Source organism: Halichoerus grypus, chromosome 10 (genome assembly GCF_964656455.1).
Source record: "Halichoerus grypus chromosome 10, mHalGry1.hap1.1, whole genome shotgun sequence".
NCBI classification, from domain to species: domain Eukaryota; kingdom Metazoa; phylum Chordata; class Mammalia; order Carnivora; family Phocidae; genus Halichoerus; species Halichoerus grypus.
Genome location: NC_135721.1, coordinates 59,113,128 through 59,130,249, shown reverse-complemented (window position 1 = coordinate 59,130,249; position 17,122 = coordinate 59,113,128). Strand labels below are relative to the sequence as shown.

The 17,122-nt window shown below is 34.9% G+C and overlaps 1 protein-coding gene across 6 annotated transcripts in view; it reads left to right on the top strand.

The window, feature by feature from the left end:
- Positions 1-17,122, top strand: part of SANBR (SANT and BTB domain regulator of CSR) — a 50,865-nt gene that overhangs the window by 20,291 nt on the left and 13,452 nt on the right. For 5 of the 6 annotated variants that reach the window (XM_078056514.1, XM_078056513.1, XM_078056515.1 and 2 more), the window contains 9 exons: positions 1,162-1,322; positions 4,570-4,656; positions 4,766-4,876; positions 6,937-7,060; positions 7,672-7,824; positions 12,476-12,621; positions 13,379-13,478; positions 14,658-14,690; positions 15,921-16,020. In XM_078056514.1, the coding sequence (XP_077912640.1) occupies positions 1,162-1,322; positions 4,570-4,656; positions 4,766-4,876; positions 6,937-7,060; positions 7,672-7,824; positions 12,476-12,621; positions 13,379-13,478; positions 14,658-14,690; positions 15,921-16,020 (1,015 nt within the window). The remainder of the gene's footprint in view (positions 1-1,161; positions 1,323-4,569; positions 4,657-4,765; positions 4,877-6,936; positions 7,061-7,671; positions 7,825-12,475; positions 12,622-13,378; positions 13,479-14,657; positions 14,691-15,920; positions 16,021-17,122) is intronic. The other variant, XM_078056516.1, reaches the window with a different exon arrangement.

The following is a 17,122-nucleotide window of genomic DNA, read 5'->3' as shown; positions in this document are numbered from 1 at the left end:
TATGTATCATTAGTATATTATGCCTATAAAGCAAACAATTTATCTTCAAGGAATAGCTTATTGTTGTATTAGATGAAACTAAACAGAATTAGCTTTAGTCCAAGAGGGATTTTGCTCTAAAACCAAATTAAGTGAAAATTAATTGGAATATATTTGTTTCACTAAGTAATTTCTTTAAGCATGTTTTACTTATTTGTGTCTTTCATTTATAATTCAGTGAATTAAAAACAAATACCCAACTATTAATATAACTGTGTATGTGTAAACCAGATGCTAATGTCTATTGTTTAAGAGTAGTTGATAAAATGTAAAAGCGCAATGTATACATGCACATATCAGGCTCTGACATTAAATATATTTGTTTTTTTATTTAATAAATTTCTTAATCATTCACATGTTTATATATGTTTGTGTTAAGGCAGAGTACTCCTTTGCTATATTAACAGATGTGAAATTTGTTTGATTATTTGGGGTTTTACTAGTTCTCTGTATTCTTCCTACTCCTTAGTTGTTCCCCATTTAGTTGTATTAATTGCTTCAGGGTAGGGTTACAGAAAAAAGCAGAGATGAAAAGAGTCCTTAATCTTTGAGTTTTGAAGTCTAAGCCCTAAAGCATAATTTTTATGCCAGAAACAAAATATTTGGAAAATACATGATTAGCCAGTGCTACTCCGCAAAATGCAAATCCACCTCAAAAAGTAAATAAATATACCTCAGGTTGAAGAAAGGGGAGGAAAGTCAGGAAGCAGGCACAACACAACTGAGAAAACCCTGAAGTGACTAAAATTATACTTTAGCTTCTCAGAGAAGTAGAGGCTTAATATTGCCACTAAATCTAGTTATAGGTAGTCACATATCTTATGTACTAGAGTTTATGGACTAAGATTTATACCTGCCACAATTATGAAAGATGCTCATTGCATTATTGTTTAAAATATGCCAAGAAAATTGAAAGTTATTTTCCTAGCTCTGTATGTGTACAAACATGGCCTGATGGCTTACTTTGGAACAATATAAATTAACTCAGATGGACAAAATCCAGTTGGTACCTAGCAATCCATGAATCAAGCTTTTAATGAATTTTATCTCTGAAAGGTATTGACATGACATCATCCTTTATGCCACTCTTCAACATTCATTTTCTATTGTGTGTTTTTTTAGGTTGAACAATGTATTCAGTATTGCCACAAAAATATGAATGCCATAGTAGCTACCCCATGCAACATGAACTGTATTAATGCAAATCTTCTTACACGTATAGCTGATCTGTTCACACACAATGAAGTTGATGATTTAAAGGACAAGAAGGATAAATTTAGAAGGTAATTTTTAAATTTAACTTTTAACCAAATATTCCTGTTAGAAGAAATACATTTCGATTTCATTTTAGTGAAATATTCTATAGAATATTTTTAGAAATATTTCTATTTGGGGCGTCTGAGTGGCTCAGTCATTAAGCGTCTGCCTTCGGCTCAGGTCATGATCCCAGGGTCCTGGGATCGAGCCCCGCGTCGGGCCCCCTGCTCTCCGGGGAGCCTGCTTCTCCCTCCCCAACTTCCCCTGCTTGTGTTCCCTCTCTTACTGTCTCTCTCTCTCTCTGTCAAATAAATAAATAAAATCTTAAAAAAAAAAAATTTCTATTTTATTTCAAATGAAGTAAAATTTATCCAGAGCCAATGGCTCTAGATAAAAATTAGTACTTAAATTATTTTGTATAATGTACATATGAGCATATTGTGTTAGTGAATTATGTTAAAAATTATTAAGATAGGCCTTATTATAAAGAGGAAGAATAGTATGAGATGAGATCAGCAGTGGTCATATCCGTTAGGTGCTGATTAAGTCTTGGCAAAGAGGGTATACTTTATTTTAATGTGAATGGGAGCAGAAGAGTGGCATGATCTGATTTGTTTTTAAGAGATCATCCTGGTTGCTCTGTGGACAATAGACTGCAAGGATGTAAGAAGGAAGGAGACCAATGAAGAGCCTAGTGCAGTAGTCTGGTGAGAGATGAAAGGGTTTGGACTAGAGTAAGAGCTGGAAAGAAGTAGATGTATCCAGAGTGTGTTATTAGAGAGATCTGACTGATTTCAGATGGAATAATGTGGGGAGAGAGAGTATCCTAGGATAATTACTAGGTTGAGGTTTAAGGAGCAATTCAGTGGATTATAGTGCCATTAATAGAGGAGAGATTGGGGTGACGGGAATCAGGATATGGGTTTGGGTCTTGTTAAGATTATTTGATATATTTAATATACTTTTGGGACATCCAGGTAGGATAGCAGAGATAGGTGGATTTAAAAGTCTGAAATTTAGGTCAGAGGTCAGAGCTTAAAATAGAAATACAAGAGTAGATAGACTTGAAACTATGGAACTGGGTGAGATTTCCTTGCAAGACCATTCTTTCTCCACTGAATTGCAGTGGCACCTTCACTATAAATCAGGTGACTATATGGGAGATGTCTTTCAGAACTCTCCATTTTGTTCTGTTGATTTCTTCTTCTTTTTTTAAAATTGAAATATAGTTGATACACAATGTTACATTAGTTTCAAGTGTACAACATAGTGATTTGACAACTCTATGCATTAAGCTGTGCTCACCACAAATGTAGCTACCATCTGTCACCCTATAATGCCCTTTACAATACCTTTGACTATATGCCCTGTGCTGTGCCTTTAATCCCATGACTTACACATTCCATAACTGGAAGACTGTATTTCATACTCTCCTTCACCCATTTTGTCCATTCCCCTACCTCCCTCCCCTCTGGCAGCCATCAGTTTGTTCTCTGTATTTATAGCTCTGATTCTGCTTTTTGTTTGTTTGTTTATTCATTTGTTTTTTAGATTCCACATATAAGTGAAATCATATGGTATTGGTTTTTCTCTATTTCACTTAGCATAATGCCCTCTGGGTCCATCCATGTTGTCACAAATGGCAAGATCTCATCCTTTTTATGGCTAAGTAATATTCCATTATGTATATACATATACCATATCTTTTTTATCCATTCATCTATCAATGCACACCTGGGTTGTTTCCATATCTTGGCTATTGTAAATAATGTTATAATAAACATAGGGGTGCATATCTGTTTTCAAATTAATGTTTTTCTTTCTTTCTTTCCTTCCTTCCTTCCTTCCTTCCTTCCTTCCTTCCTTCCTTTCTTTTCTTTCTTTTCTTTCTTTTCTTTCTTTTTTAGTAAATACCCAGTAGTGGAATTACGGGATCATATGGTGGTTCTATTTTCAATCTTTTGAGGTACCTCCATCTGTTTTCCACAGTGGCTGCACCAATTTACATTCCCACCAACAGTGCACAAGGGTTCCTTTTTCTCCACACCCTTGCTGTCACTTGTCACTTCTTGTCTTTTTTAGTCTAACCATTTGCACACTTGTAAGGTGATATCTCATTTTGGTTTTGATTTACATTTCCCTGATGATTAGTGATGTTGAGCATCTTTTCATATGTCTGTTGGCCATTTGGATGTCTTCTTTGGAAAAGTGTCTATTCAGGTCCTCTGCTCATTTTTTAATTGGTTTGGGGTTTTTTGGTATTGAATTTAATAAGTTCTTTACATATTTTGGATATTAACCCCATACTGGATATGTCATTTGCTAATATCTTCTCCCATTCCATAGGTTGCCTTTTTGTTTTGTTAATGGTTTCCTTGCTGTGCAAAAGCTTTATATTTCTATGTAGTCCCAATAATTTATTTTTGCTTTTGTTTCCCTTGCCTAAGGAGACGTATCTATAAGAAAGTTGCAAAGGTCGATATCAAAGAAATTAGGCTGCCTATGTTTTCTTCTATGAGTTTTATGGTATCAGCTCTCACATTTAGATTTTTAATCTATTTTGAGGGTTTTTTTGTGTGTATGGTATGAGAAAGTGATCCAGTTTCATTCTTCTGCATGTAGCTGTCCACTTTTATTGATTTCTTTGTCTATACTTGTATCAGTAGTACACTGTCTTAATTCCAGTGGCTTTATAATATTTTTTTGGTATATACTTGAAAATGGGGTTAATATCCTAAATCCAGATCTGGCCTCAGGATATACAGTTGATTTAATGACATAAGACTTAAAGTTTAGTCACATTATGCATTATAATAAAGTTTTTATTAATATATGTCAAATGCTTAATGCTGTATCTGGCACTCTTTACAACCCTATTCATTTAACCCTCATAAAACCTTGTGAGTTTGGAATTATTAACCCCATTTTATAGATGAGAAAACAAGGTTCAGAGAGGTTAAGTAGTTGCCAAAGATCATATACCAAGTTATTGGTAGACCCAGGATTGTTACGTTTTCAAGTTCCTCAATATTGAATATTCCAAACAGATATTCTTGTGAAAATACATTCTTGATTAAGCATTTATCATTAGTAGGTTTATTTACTTAGAACACTATAAATATATCATAAATTCCCAAAGAGAGTCTCTCCAAGGATTTATTAATTTTATTTTCTACATACGCAGGTAGGTCAGCGTTTATTTTCATCACTATCAAGGAACTTTAGTAATGTAAATAATAGAAAATTAATTTGTTGGTCATTTGTTGTTAATAGTAAACTTTTTTGTAAGAAGATTGAGAGACTTTTTGATCCTGAGTACTTGAACCCAGATTCCCGGAATAATGCGGCGACGTTATACAGGTACAGTGATGTGGGTTTTTTTTGGTATTCTATACAATGCAGCTAAATTGTTTAATTTTACTACATCTTAAATTTTCTTCTTGGATGTTTTTGTGTCTTTGTGCTATAGGTGCTGTTTGTGTAAGAAACTTTTAACAAAAGAAACAGAAAGAAGAATTCCTTGCATTCCTGGAAAAATCAATGTGGATCAACATGGAAATATTATCTACATTCACATAAGGTGCAGTGAAAATAAAACACAGTTTTTAAATGTGAATTAATAGTGTTTTTCTAAAAACATAACTAGTTTTACAGGGTATAGGATAACACTTTTTTCTGAATGTGATCCAGCTTTGACTTAGAAAGATGCTTTCAAAACAAAGCTTTGTAAAAGCTGTATTTTGTTTACTGAGTAAATTTCATGATATTTTTAAACTTTAAGATAGTAAAAATTATTGTGCATTAGTCTTGAAAGATATTCTGGTCAGTGCCATTAAAATGATTTCTTTTCACTAACTGATTTTATTTATAAAAATGTTATATTGAATTTGACAGAGAATCAAATTTATTTTCAGGTAAATTTTGGTGAATGAGGAAATTGTCTTTAGAACTGGATATTCCATAATCTATTTATTCTTCATACTTTGTCAGTATTCCATCAATATATAGTCCTCTTTTATTCCCCTTTAAGTTCAAAACCAGTTCTCATTCTCAGTTGGGGGAAGAATATTGTAAATTGGTGTAATATCTCAGAAAAGCAACAATTCTGAAATGTATATATTCTCTAAAAATATAAAAATAAAAATAAATAAATAAATTCCTGCTAGGAATTTATCCAAAGAGGTAATGTTAGATTTGTGAAAGCATTCAACAAGAACACTTATTGCTATATTGTTTAGATAGGAAAAAAAGGGGAAACATCCAAATGATTAAATGAACTAAAATATATCCATGTAGTAGTATATCCATATAAAACATGCCTAACCAATTCTTAATGTGCAGCCTTTGAGAATAATGTTGTAGAAGTATATATACTTATGTAGCAAGTTGTTAGTGGTGAATTAAGTGAAAAAAAAGTCATAAAACTGGAAAAATTCACTAAAATGTAAACTGTGGTGTTACCTTTAAGTGATAGTATTATGGATGCTTTTAATTTTGTTTGTCCTTTTTTTCTATGTTAAAAATGTACAGCACTTTTGTTAAAGGAAAAAACAGTATAAATGTTAAGTTTCATATTTTAAACATTAAAACATAAGAAACACATTTCACCCTATTATTAATAGCACAGTCATGCTTATTTTTAAAATATTTTTTTATGTTTATTTTTTTAGTAATTTCTACACCCAACATGGGGCTTAAACTCATGACCCTAAGATCAAGAGTCACATGCTCCTCTGACTGAGCCAGCCAGGTGCCCCTCACCGTCATGTTTAAAATGTTTCATTTTTCTCTTCATACAATAATCAAGGGAATCTTCATTAGTTATTATAAGCACCTGGGGTTTTATACGTTTTTGTCTTGAGACTTGATTTCACCTTTTGGAAAGCACTTCCATTCTGACAGCAATAACTATTAACTAAGTGAAAAAAATTGATATTGACTTCAACATCCATTTTTGTTGTTTTATTTAAAGTATTTTCCTGTAGGTCAGATGTTGATGACATTTTTTCAGTTGTCTTTAATTAAAACAGATGTGCCTATGCAGTTTGTAATAATGTCATGACATTTTGTTATTTGTTGAATAAGGACAAGGTAGCAAAAGTTCAAATGATTAAGGGAGTTGGAAAAAAATAAGAACTTGAGTTACATATGGACATAGCAAATAGGGTTTTAAGCCTTTGCTATTTTTTAAGTTTATATTAACTTCAAAATATGTGTTACCAAGACCTGATTATATATTACTGTATTACTCAATTACTTGAGAATGCCTTTTGAAAATAATATAAAGAAATGTTTAGAATCACCAATGATTAGTAACCTAGAATAAAGGTTCTGTTTAGCATCATCATCCCAACTGTTAGCCTGCTCAAACCATATTTAAAATAGCTTAGCAAAATAATTTAGTTTAGCAAAATAATTTGGCATTCAATCTTTCATATCTTTTTCTGTTGTCCACAGAAAAAGAGAATAAACAAACTCCCAAATGAAATTTTTTCTACTGTTCCATGTAGTCCATCCCACAGCTATCATTTGGGGAATGTTTTTGGAAATAAGCCACAAATTTAAAAACATTTGCCTACAACAAATTGTTTATATTACTTGCTTGTAAAATAATATAATATTTGAGGCTCTTTTCCCCAGGGATAAGACTTGGGATGTTCATGAATATTTGAATAGTCTTTTTGAAGAATTAAAATCTTGGAGAGATGTATATTGGCGCTTGTGGGGAACAGTCAACTGGCTAACTTGTTCAAGATGTTATCAGGTGAGTTTTTTTTTTTTCTTTTTCTTTTTAATATCTTGCTCTGCAAACATTCATAGCAGACCCTTTTTTTTCTTAAGATTTTATTTTTAAGTAATCTCTACATCCAATGCGGGGCTCGAACTCAACCCCGAGATCAAGCGTTACATGCTGTACCAACTGAGCCAGCCAGATGCCCAGCATAGCAGGCTCTTTTAATATATGCTGTTTAATTAGTATGTTTGGATGTGTTTGGACAATATCTTACATCTTTTTAAAGAAACTAGTGGCAAAAACAGACTATGAAACATTGCTTGCATCTGGTTTTGTTTCTCTTACTATCTTCATCCTCCTTTTTATTTTCATTGCTGAAACAATCATGCCTTGCCTAATTCTTAGAAAATCAACAGGTTTTAAGTGACCAAATCTACTTTTTCAGTGGAAAAAAAAAATCCTCTCCCTCCACTCCTTCCCCTCATGCTCTCTCTCGCTCTCTCAAATAAATAAATAAAATCTTTTTAAAAATTTTTAAAAAATAAATGGAACATACATTCTGTAGTCCTGAGTGAAGTTTTTTGGGATGTATAATTTCATTGTGGGAATAATAATTGATTTTATATATTTCTTTTATTCAGGCTTTTCTCTGTATAGAATTTTCACACTGTCAATATCACTCAGAAACAGTGGTTTATCCTACTGCGGCAAGTTCACTGAGTACTATTGGCACTGGTATTTATCCCTGCTGTAACCAAAAGGTTCTTCGGTTTGATCCCACTCAGCTTACAAAGGTAAATTTTGTTTGTTGTTGTTTGTTTGTTTTAAAGATTTTATTTAAAAAAAAAAAAGATTTTATTTTTTTAAGTAATCTCTACACCCAACATGGGGCTTGAACTTACAACCTCAAGATCAAGAGTCTCATGATCCACCAACTGAGCCAGCCAGGTGCCCCTGCAAAGGTAAATTTTGGATGCTGCCCTTTTGTAGTTACAGTGCTCACTAACACTTATTTAATCTTTTCCCCTTTTATTGTTTTTAAAGCTTAAAGGTTATACATTCATATAGGAAAGACTTCAAACAATACAAAAATAAGTATAGTGAAAAGTAGAAGTCCATCTTTACACCACTCCCTTGTTCTGCATCTTTCCTCAGAGGCAGTTAACGGTTTCCTTTTAGACTTTGTTTTATACATTTCATTTTTTAAAAAATATTTTCTTCCCTTCTCTTTTTTTTCTTAAGATTTTATTTATTTATTTGAGAGAGAGAGAGAGAGCACAAGCAGGGGGAACAGGCAGAGTGAGAGGGAGAAGCAGGCTCCTCACTGAGCAGGGAGCCTATGTGGGGCTCGATCCCAGGACCCTGAGATCATGACCTAAGCCCAAGGCAGACATTTAACTGACTGAGCCACCTAGGCGCCCCTGTTTTATACATTTCAGGCACAAATTTATGCAATTTTTTATATTGGAAAAAGGATCATACTGTTCATATTTTTCTGTAACTTGCCCTTTTCAATCAACAATATACCTAGGTTATCTTTCTATCATTTCTTTACTGCTGTGTAATATCTTAAGCTGTGCATATATCACAATTTATTTAACCATCTTCCTATCAATGAACATTTAGGTTGTTTCCAGATTGATGGTATTATGGTCTTGTAATGAATGTCCTTACACATGTATCTTGGTACAATATGTGAGTATTGCTGTAGGTTAGGGTCCTTGATCACTAACACTTTTGAAGATGTTATGTAATTAAATTTCATCAGTGGAGGGAAAGAACCTAAAGCTCTTCCTCCTCCTCATCCATACAACAGTTATTTATAAAGCACCACAGTTGTGTCACACACTGTGCAAGGCAGAGAATAATCTAATTTCTGTAAAATTAGATAGTTTCTCCCTTCGTGGAGCTTATAGTTCATGCAGTAGTATCAAAATTGGGGGGGGGGGGAGCATGCAAAGAAATGTTTGAAGAAGTATGCAGGGCCATAAATGTCTATAATAGGCTGCTCTGACCTGAGCATTGAAGTCAAGGAGTTGGCATTTGGTTGAAATCTGAAGGGTGGGTATGAGTATGTGAGGCAAAGAGGAGGGAAAGAGCACTTCTCTCTGAATACCAAGGCCAAAAGGAATACAGTGAATGAGAGAGACTGAACAAAACTGCCTGTTAGAGAAAACACACGTAGTTTAAGGAAAGGCTGGTGAGGTAGATAGGTGTTGCGCCATGCAGGGGTAGGACCTTGTAGGCCATGTTTTTTCTTTATTTCGGGTTTTGAAGATCAGTTGCAGTGTGGAGAATGGCTTGGGAGTATTAAGTATAGTCGGGTATGAGAGGAGTTACTGCATAGTCTTAGGATGATAGCTTGGCCTAAGGTTGTAGAAATGAATTTAGTATTTAGGAGGTAAACCTGAAATGGCTTGATGGATTATATCACAGAGGAAGAAGTCCAGGATAACTCCGTTTCTTGCTTGTGCTACTGGATAGTGGTAGTGCTGTCTACTAAGGAAACAAGAAGGGAATTGGGTTTGGAGAGAAGCTCATGAGTTCTGTTTTGGACATTTTGAGATTGAGGTGTTTTAGAAGACAACCAGGCAAAGAGTGTTTTGGGGCTCAGAGAATTGGCTACCTAGAGGTGATAATTTTAAGTCTTCTTGCAAATAAGTAAGAATTGAAACCAGCAAGTATAGGTGAGCATAAGAAAATCAGAGAGCCTACAGCAGAGCCTAGAGAAACTCCCAGAATTTAATGGCTGGATAGCAAAGCATGAGCCTGCAAAAGACAATGATCAGGAGCAGCAGGAATAATAGGAGGAAAACCAAGGATGTTGTCATGAAAATCAAAGGAGTAGTATTTGAAGAAAGAGAAAGTGGTCCATGATGCCAAATACTGCCAAGAGGTCAGATAAAATAAGGAAAGAAATGTGTCCTTTAACTTTGGTAACCTGGAATTCATGTGTGAAGATCTGTTTTGGTGAAGTGCTAGATCCCAAAGCCAGATTGGTATGGGTTGTGGAGGGAGTGAGTGGAAGAGAAACAAATGTGGACAGTGTGAATAGCAGCTCTTTTGGGAAATTTGAGAAAGGGAGAGGGTAAGTCAGTAATTACATTGTAGGTATTTGGTTATTGTTTCTGCTTTGTTTTGTTTAAATATTAGAGATCTTTTTTTAACGTCTGTGGGAAGGATCTAGTTGAAGAGAGGTTGATGGTATAAGGTTATGAGGCAGTATTAGTCTAGACAAGAGGAAGGGCAGTTCCTCTGTTGTAACAGTAGAGAAAGAGTAGGATGGTTGCAGTTATTAGTAAAATTGTGTTTTTATCATTTAGATACATTTTTCCAATCTAATGCCTTTCTTCTCTATAAAGTAGGAGGAAAAGCCATCTGCTAAGAATGAGGGGGAAGAGGGAAGGTTCTAAGATTTGAAGGAAGTATCAAAGGTTTGAAATAGTCTTTTTGGAAAACATGAGAGTGAATTTTCCAGAGAAAGGTTGTAGGTTACTAAGCAATTTGAGAGCCCATTGGAGATTGGTAATCATAAATTTGCAATGAAATCCAACATGCCTTTTATGTCACTCTCTCCAGTAGCGTTAAGCTGCTTGGGTGCAAACATGGAGACAATGGGTCATTGAGCTCATCCAGTTTGGGGTTTTACCAGATGGGTCTGATGAGATTTAGGACCAAGGAATTTGGGGTATTAGCATGAATGTTATTGAAATGGTGTATCATGGGATTTTAGCTGGAAGGTAGTTTGTTATATTTGCAATTAATCACCAACTTTGATTAGTCAGAAATTTTATTGGTGAGGTAATATGTTACCCACATAATGTTTGTATTTAATGTTAGGTAGATGCTTTGCGTACAAAGCAATTTAAATAGGTATGACACGTTAAGCAAAATGGAATAGCTTAGCTTTGATAGGCCCAAGATGTTTATTAATTCACAGTTATGTTATATTTTGCAGTAATAGGATTTTTAGTCATTGCATTTCTTTGTGGTTATGATGTTTCTGTTTTAACTATCACATTCACATTGTTGTAAATAATACTTCTAAAAGTTGTAACTCTTTGTCTTGTTATTGTCTATTTACTAGTTGTATTAACCCCTTATATTCCATTCATCATGAGACAGTTGAGGAATAAATGGTAATTAAACTGTATGATAAATCTTGTATGTGACATCATGGATATTGTTGAGGTGATTTCTTAGGCTAAGTGAAATCTAAATAGTTCATATGGTGATTTATATTTCTATTAATGCAGACCAAGTAATTCAGACCATTTCTCCCATCAAAAGGCAACTAATAAAGGTGAATGAAATATAAAGATTATATTAAAAGCATTAAAGAGCTAATAAGATAATGAGGAAGTAGTGTTAAGGTACAGGAAATGATAGAAATCTAAGGGAGCCAGCATTCAGGGCCATTTTTGTCCAGGGAGCAAATTCCAGTCTGGAAAAAGTGGCTAAGGGGCTGGGCTGATCTTTAGGTGCCCTATCAGAATTTTGGGTAATAGTCAGGGTCCAAGGTCTGGAGGATGGAGATAGAAATGAATAACATTCCCACCCTTACACTTTCTGTTGGGATCCAAAGAAAATAAGATTAAATCAGAAGTAAACTATTACTTGCCTGGATAGCAACCAGCCAGCAACTGGCTTTGATTCAGTTGCATGGCCTAGGAAATCTCAAGTCCTGAACTTGGTTTAAGGTCATCTTGGATTGCTATTGTTCCCAGGCACCTGGCAAAAGCAGTAAAAATTCTCTTTGGAGGAAAATAACATTATTCTACACCTCAAATTATTTCTACAAACAATTTTTTAAATAAAATATTCAGCATACAAAGATAACTTGACATAGATGAAAGTAGGTTACCAGGAAGGGGAACAGCAGAATTTATGCCACAAAAACAAACCACAGAAACTATAAATACTGAAATTATTGACACAGGCTCTAAAAGAAATAAGATTACTAGTTTAAGTTGATAGAAGCCAAGCTTGGAAATTTTTGGTAGGGAATTATAAACTATAAAAAATGACAAGGGGCACCTGCGTGGCTCAGTTGGTTAAGCATCTGACTCTTGGTTTTGGCTCAGGTCTTGGTCTCAGGGTCATGAGATCGGGCTCCGTGCTCAGTGTGGAGTCTGCTTGAGATTCTCTCTCTCCCTCTGCCCTGCTCGCATGCACACATGCACACGCTCTCTTTCTCTCTCTAAAATAAATGAATAAAATCTTAAAAAAAAAGTTATGCAGATTTTCGACTGTGCAGGGGATCAGCACCCCTAAGCCCCATGTTGTTCAAGAATCAACTGTATTATTTTTTTCTTGAGAAAAAGTTGTAAAATGGTTGATATGATGATATGGCTGGGCAAAGAAGAACAAAAACATAAAATCATCTTTACAGGAATATTTCTATAACAAACCAACCTCTCTAATTTGGTGTCTCTTACAACACAGGGCTGTAAAGTGAGGGACCACGTTGTTGCTCTTCACGATCAAGGTGAAGGTGGAGATTTGCCATCCTGTCCGACTGATAAAATACTGGACGATCTGCACAAACACAAAGATGTCATTGTTGTGCCTTTTTCTAAAGATACAGTTAGGTGAGGCAGGGGGGATAACGCTGTGCTGCAGCTTTATTCATGCTTCCCATCTCAGAATCCTCCATTCCCTGGTGTTTCCCCAGATCAGTAATGTCAGTCCCCAGATAGTTTACATTATTTCAGAAAGCTTACTGAAATTATATGTTAGCTCCCATTAAGAGCAAGCAGGTGTTTATTTGTTAGGAAAAATACTTCAAAATATTGGAGGTCCAAGGGGAAGAAAAACTAATAAAAGGAGTCTTTGATTGGAAGGTTGGGACCTGCAATTCATTTTTTGAGGGTTTTTTCTTTTCCCAGGTTACTTAAGCCCTTCTTGAATGCTTGATTGATACAACTAGGAAAAAAAAGTCAGTGGTTGAGGTCATCTTTGCATAAATTTGAACTCCTTGAGTTTAGTAATTTCTGAAGTCACTTCTGTTATTTTGCAGTTGCAGCAGGCTGTCAGGCTGGGGTTGGGGGCTGGGGGAGCCTTTCATGAAGGCCGTTCTCACAGAAGTACCAGTCATAGCAACCCATTTCACCACCTGGCAAGTGTGATGCTTGGAGTGCCGTGATGCTCCCCTAGATGGAGTATCTTCTGCTAGGGGGATCACTAGATGAATTAAGAAATGTAAGTGTTGAGATGGCATACCTTATACTCAAGAACTGTGTTTCTAAAGAGCAATTTATAAAATATTTCCAATAAAAAAAGATATCATTTGCATTTAATTTCTTATGAAATTGAACATTTCTCCATAACATGTCTTTTTCTTTCAAGTGATTCTGGGGTTGGTCCCTGTGATGAAAAAGGTCTAGATTGTGATGCTTTACTGGAGCCAAATACACCATGGGGCCCCAAAAGTGGGGAGCTCAATGCTGTGAGTAGCTTGTTTCACTTATTCTTTATTGATATAAACAGTTGATGACATTTAATCTTTGACAGAAATGTAATTGGTTTGAACCAAAACTGAAATTTTCAGTTAATAAGCATTTACTGACTATCTGATCATAACAACAAGGTATTATGCTGAGTTAGTAGGACTGCAAAGGTAATAGGACATATTCCTTGCCCTCAACTAATAACTAATCAACTTAAATTTGGGGAAAAAATATAACATGGTCTTCAGAGGTTTTATTATGGACAAGTAATGATTTGAGGATTAAAGATAGTATGAATGGGATATTTTGTCTTCTAATTCTATAAAATTTTTTTGGTACAAAATTCTTTTTTTTTTTAATTGTAATCAAGAATGTGTTTAGTTTTTGCAAGGTTTCAAAACAATTATTTCTCAGATGTCCAGATAGCTTTGATTCCTTTGATTCCTGTTACTGACAACCAGGGAATCGCCACTTGCCTATGAACTTCCTGGCTTTGTATTGGCTGAAGTAGCATTTACTTGACAAAGTGAAATATTCCATGTAAAATGCATTGTAAACTCCAAATGGCTACAAATAATTCAATCATTAACCTTCATTTATGAATTATATACAAAATAGCAAATTGGATTTCTTGAATATCTGGTTCCTTAATTTATAGTAAAATATAAACATTAAAAAGTAATTGAAGGGTCACTAGGGTGGCCTAGTCAGTTAAGTATCCAACTCTTGGTTTAGCTCAGGTCATGATCTAGGAGTCATGAGATGGAGCCCCGCATCATGCTCTGCATGGAGTCTGCTTAAGATTCTCTCTCCCTCTGCTTGTGCTCTTTCTCTCAAACAAATAAATAAATCTTAAAAAAAAGTGATTGAAATAGTTCAAAAAATAAGTTATATTATCTCTACATGTGATTTGCTTATCCTTTGGAAATGACACTGGGATGTGTTGATTTTCTTTCTTCTTCTTTTTTTTTTTTTTGTAAACATACGCATCTTTCTCTAGGCAGCAGATATTTGTAATACATCATTTTCAACCTGAATTTTAAGTTACATTTCAACCTGGAAAGGAGCTATACTTGCAGTGTTTTTCAACTCTTCCGCAGTCTCCACATGAACATAAGGAGCTGCAGTCTGGGTAGATGGAGATTTATTAATCTCTGATTCCTTTGTCTTTCTTATAGTTTTTGTCACTGAAAAACTGGACTCTGCAACTGGTAAGTAAGCAACTATATTCCACTTTCATGGATCTCTTTCTTCCACAACTAAAGTTTAGTTTAATAGAATCTTATCAATATCTTATTTTACAGATTTTAATTCAGTGCAGTTATCCTTTTCGGGGGGCGCCTGTAGCTCAGTTGTTAAGTGTCTGCTTTGGGCTCAGGTCATGATCCCAGTGTCCTGGGATCAAGTCCCGCATCTGGCTCCCTGCTCAGCGGGAGGCCTGCTTCTCCCTCTCCACTCCCCCTGTTTGTGTTATCCTTTTCAGCTTCTATAATTTTGCGCTTACTGAAAATGCCATTGTTTAAAACAGACATATAATCCATTATCTTGTTGCGTACTCCTTAAGTGTCCCTAATGACTTCTAAAAGTCACTTTTAAGTCACATTAGGACATAGAACAAAGCAACAAATCTATTAATTCCAGGCATTTGGTTGTTTGACTGGATGGTTGATTTCTTTTTTTTCTTTTACCTATTTGCCATTACTCTGCCATCTGCCACCAATATTCGCAAGAATGGCACTGGAATTTGGATCAGTGATGGCAAAAAGCAGGGTGGGTAGGTAGATGCAGGAAGCTGATGCAGCTGTGGTTGAGTAATCTAGGACCACATTTATCCAGGGAATGTGTACCTGTCCTTGCTTATGAGACTTCTTTAATAATGGCAATTATTATATTTTAATTTAATCTTAATATCGAGGAACATACATTCAGTTGAGTGATAGAGGTGCAGTTTGACAAATGCTGAGGACTTATTATGTGCCCATCACTCTGCTAGAATATGTGAAGGAAATAATTTAAAAATGTTTAATGTAATGCGATCCTGTCCTAAACATAGAAATTCTTTTTTTTTTTTTTAAGATTTTATTTATTATTTGACAGAGAGAGACACAGTGAGAGAGGGAACACAAGCAGGGGGAGTGGGAGAGGGAGAAGCAGGCTTCCCACCGAGCAGGGAGCCGATGCGGGGCTCGATCCCAGGACCCTGGAATCACGACCCGAGCCGAAGGCAGACGCTTAATGACTGAGCCACCCAGGTGTCCCTAACATAGAAATTCTTATGTCCATTTCCTCAGTGTTGTACTAGGCATTGGTCATTTTATCAGATCTTGTTTGACTCATTCATCCAAAATAAATTTAGATAAATGTGTTTGAAAGAATCCATGAGAGATATGTTAATACTATGTTTTTTTTAAAAGGGTTTTTTTTTTTTTTTTTTAATTCAGAAACAACAATCGTTATTTTCAGAAGAAGAAGAATATACCACTGGATCTGAGGTCACTGAAGATGAAGTTGGAGATGAAGAAGAAATATCCAAGAAACAAAGTATTGATTTCTAAGATAAAATCAAGTCTCACTTTTATGAAGGGGTAGCATTCTGCAGGCTTTAATGCAAGGGGTGAGGAGTTAGCTTTGTAAGTCTATATGGTAGGCTACAACATGGAAAAAAAAATAAAGGAGGCTCCATCAAGACTCCCTAATCCTGGCACTAACAGAGAATAATCACAGTTATTTTAAAAAGTGCAGTGTAATGAGAGATAATACTCCACATTTTCATTTCAGGTGTAACCTAATAGGTTTCTCAAAATGGATAACTTAACATCAGTGTGTGCCTGAGATGATTTGAAGTGACACTCAAATGAAGCATTATACAATAGTAGTCAGAGTATGATTCTTAAAAAATTAAAAACATGATTTTATACAGCTACAGAAGAAACTTATGTCAAAATTTTTAAACTCTTTAGTGAGAGAAATAGGGAAAATTTGTTCAAAGAGCATTTGAAGACTTGGATATTTATAGGCATTTGAAAAAGAATGTTAAAGAGGATTGCAAGTTAGATTCAAAACTAATTGATGTCCTATAAGGCAGTAAACCGATCGCCTTTGAGGTTATCTTTTCTTCCAAACAGAAATCATTTGCATTTCTATTAGACACAAAAATCTCCAAGTTAACATAAAACTTCACAGCATCTGGGCCTTCAATCAACAGTGGATAGGAAAGTCAGATACAAGGATATTTTCTTTGAAAATTAAGTAATTTCTTACATGGGCCTTTTAAGCAGTCCTCCAATATGACACTAAAAGGACATACAACCCTCCCTTTGTCTTTTTTCCAAGTTTTACATAATTTTTCTTCATGTGTCGAATCCTCTTATTAAAAAACTAGTTATCAGTTATTTTTAAATTATAATTAGTCAAGGAGAAAATGCTACTATGTTTTGTGTGAGGTTTTTTCCCACAGTTGATTGAAGTAGAATTTATATGTAATAAAATTCACCCATTTTTAAGTGTACATATTGATGAGTTTTAGCATACAGTTGGGTAACCACCACCAAAATCAAGACCTAGCACCTCCAAAAAATTATCTTCTGCCTCTTTACAGTCAGTTCCCTTTCCCCAATCCCACCCCCAGGTAACCACCAATCTG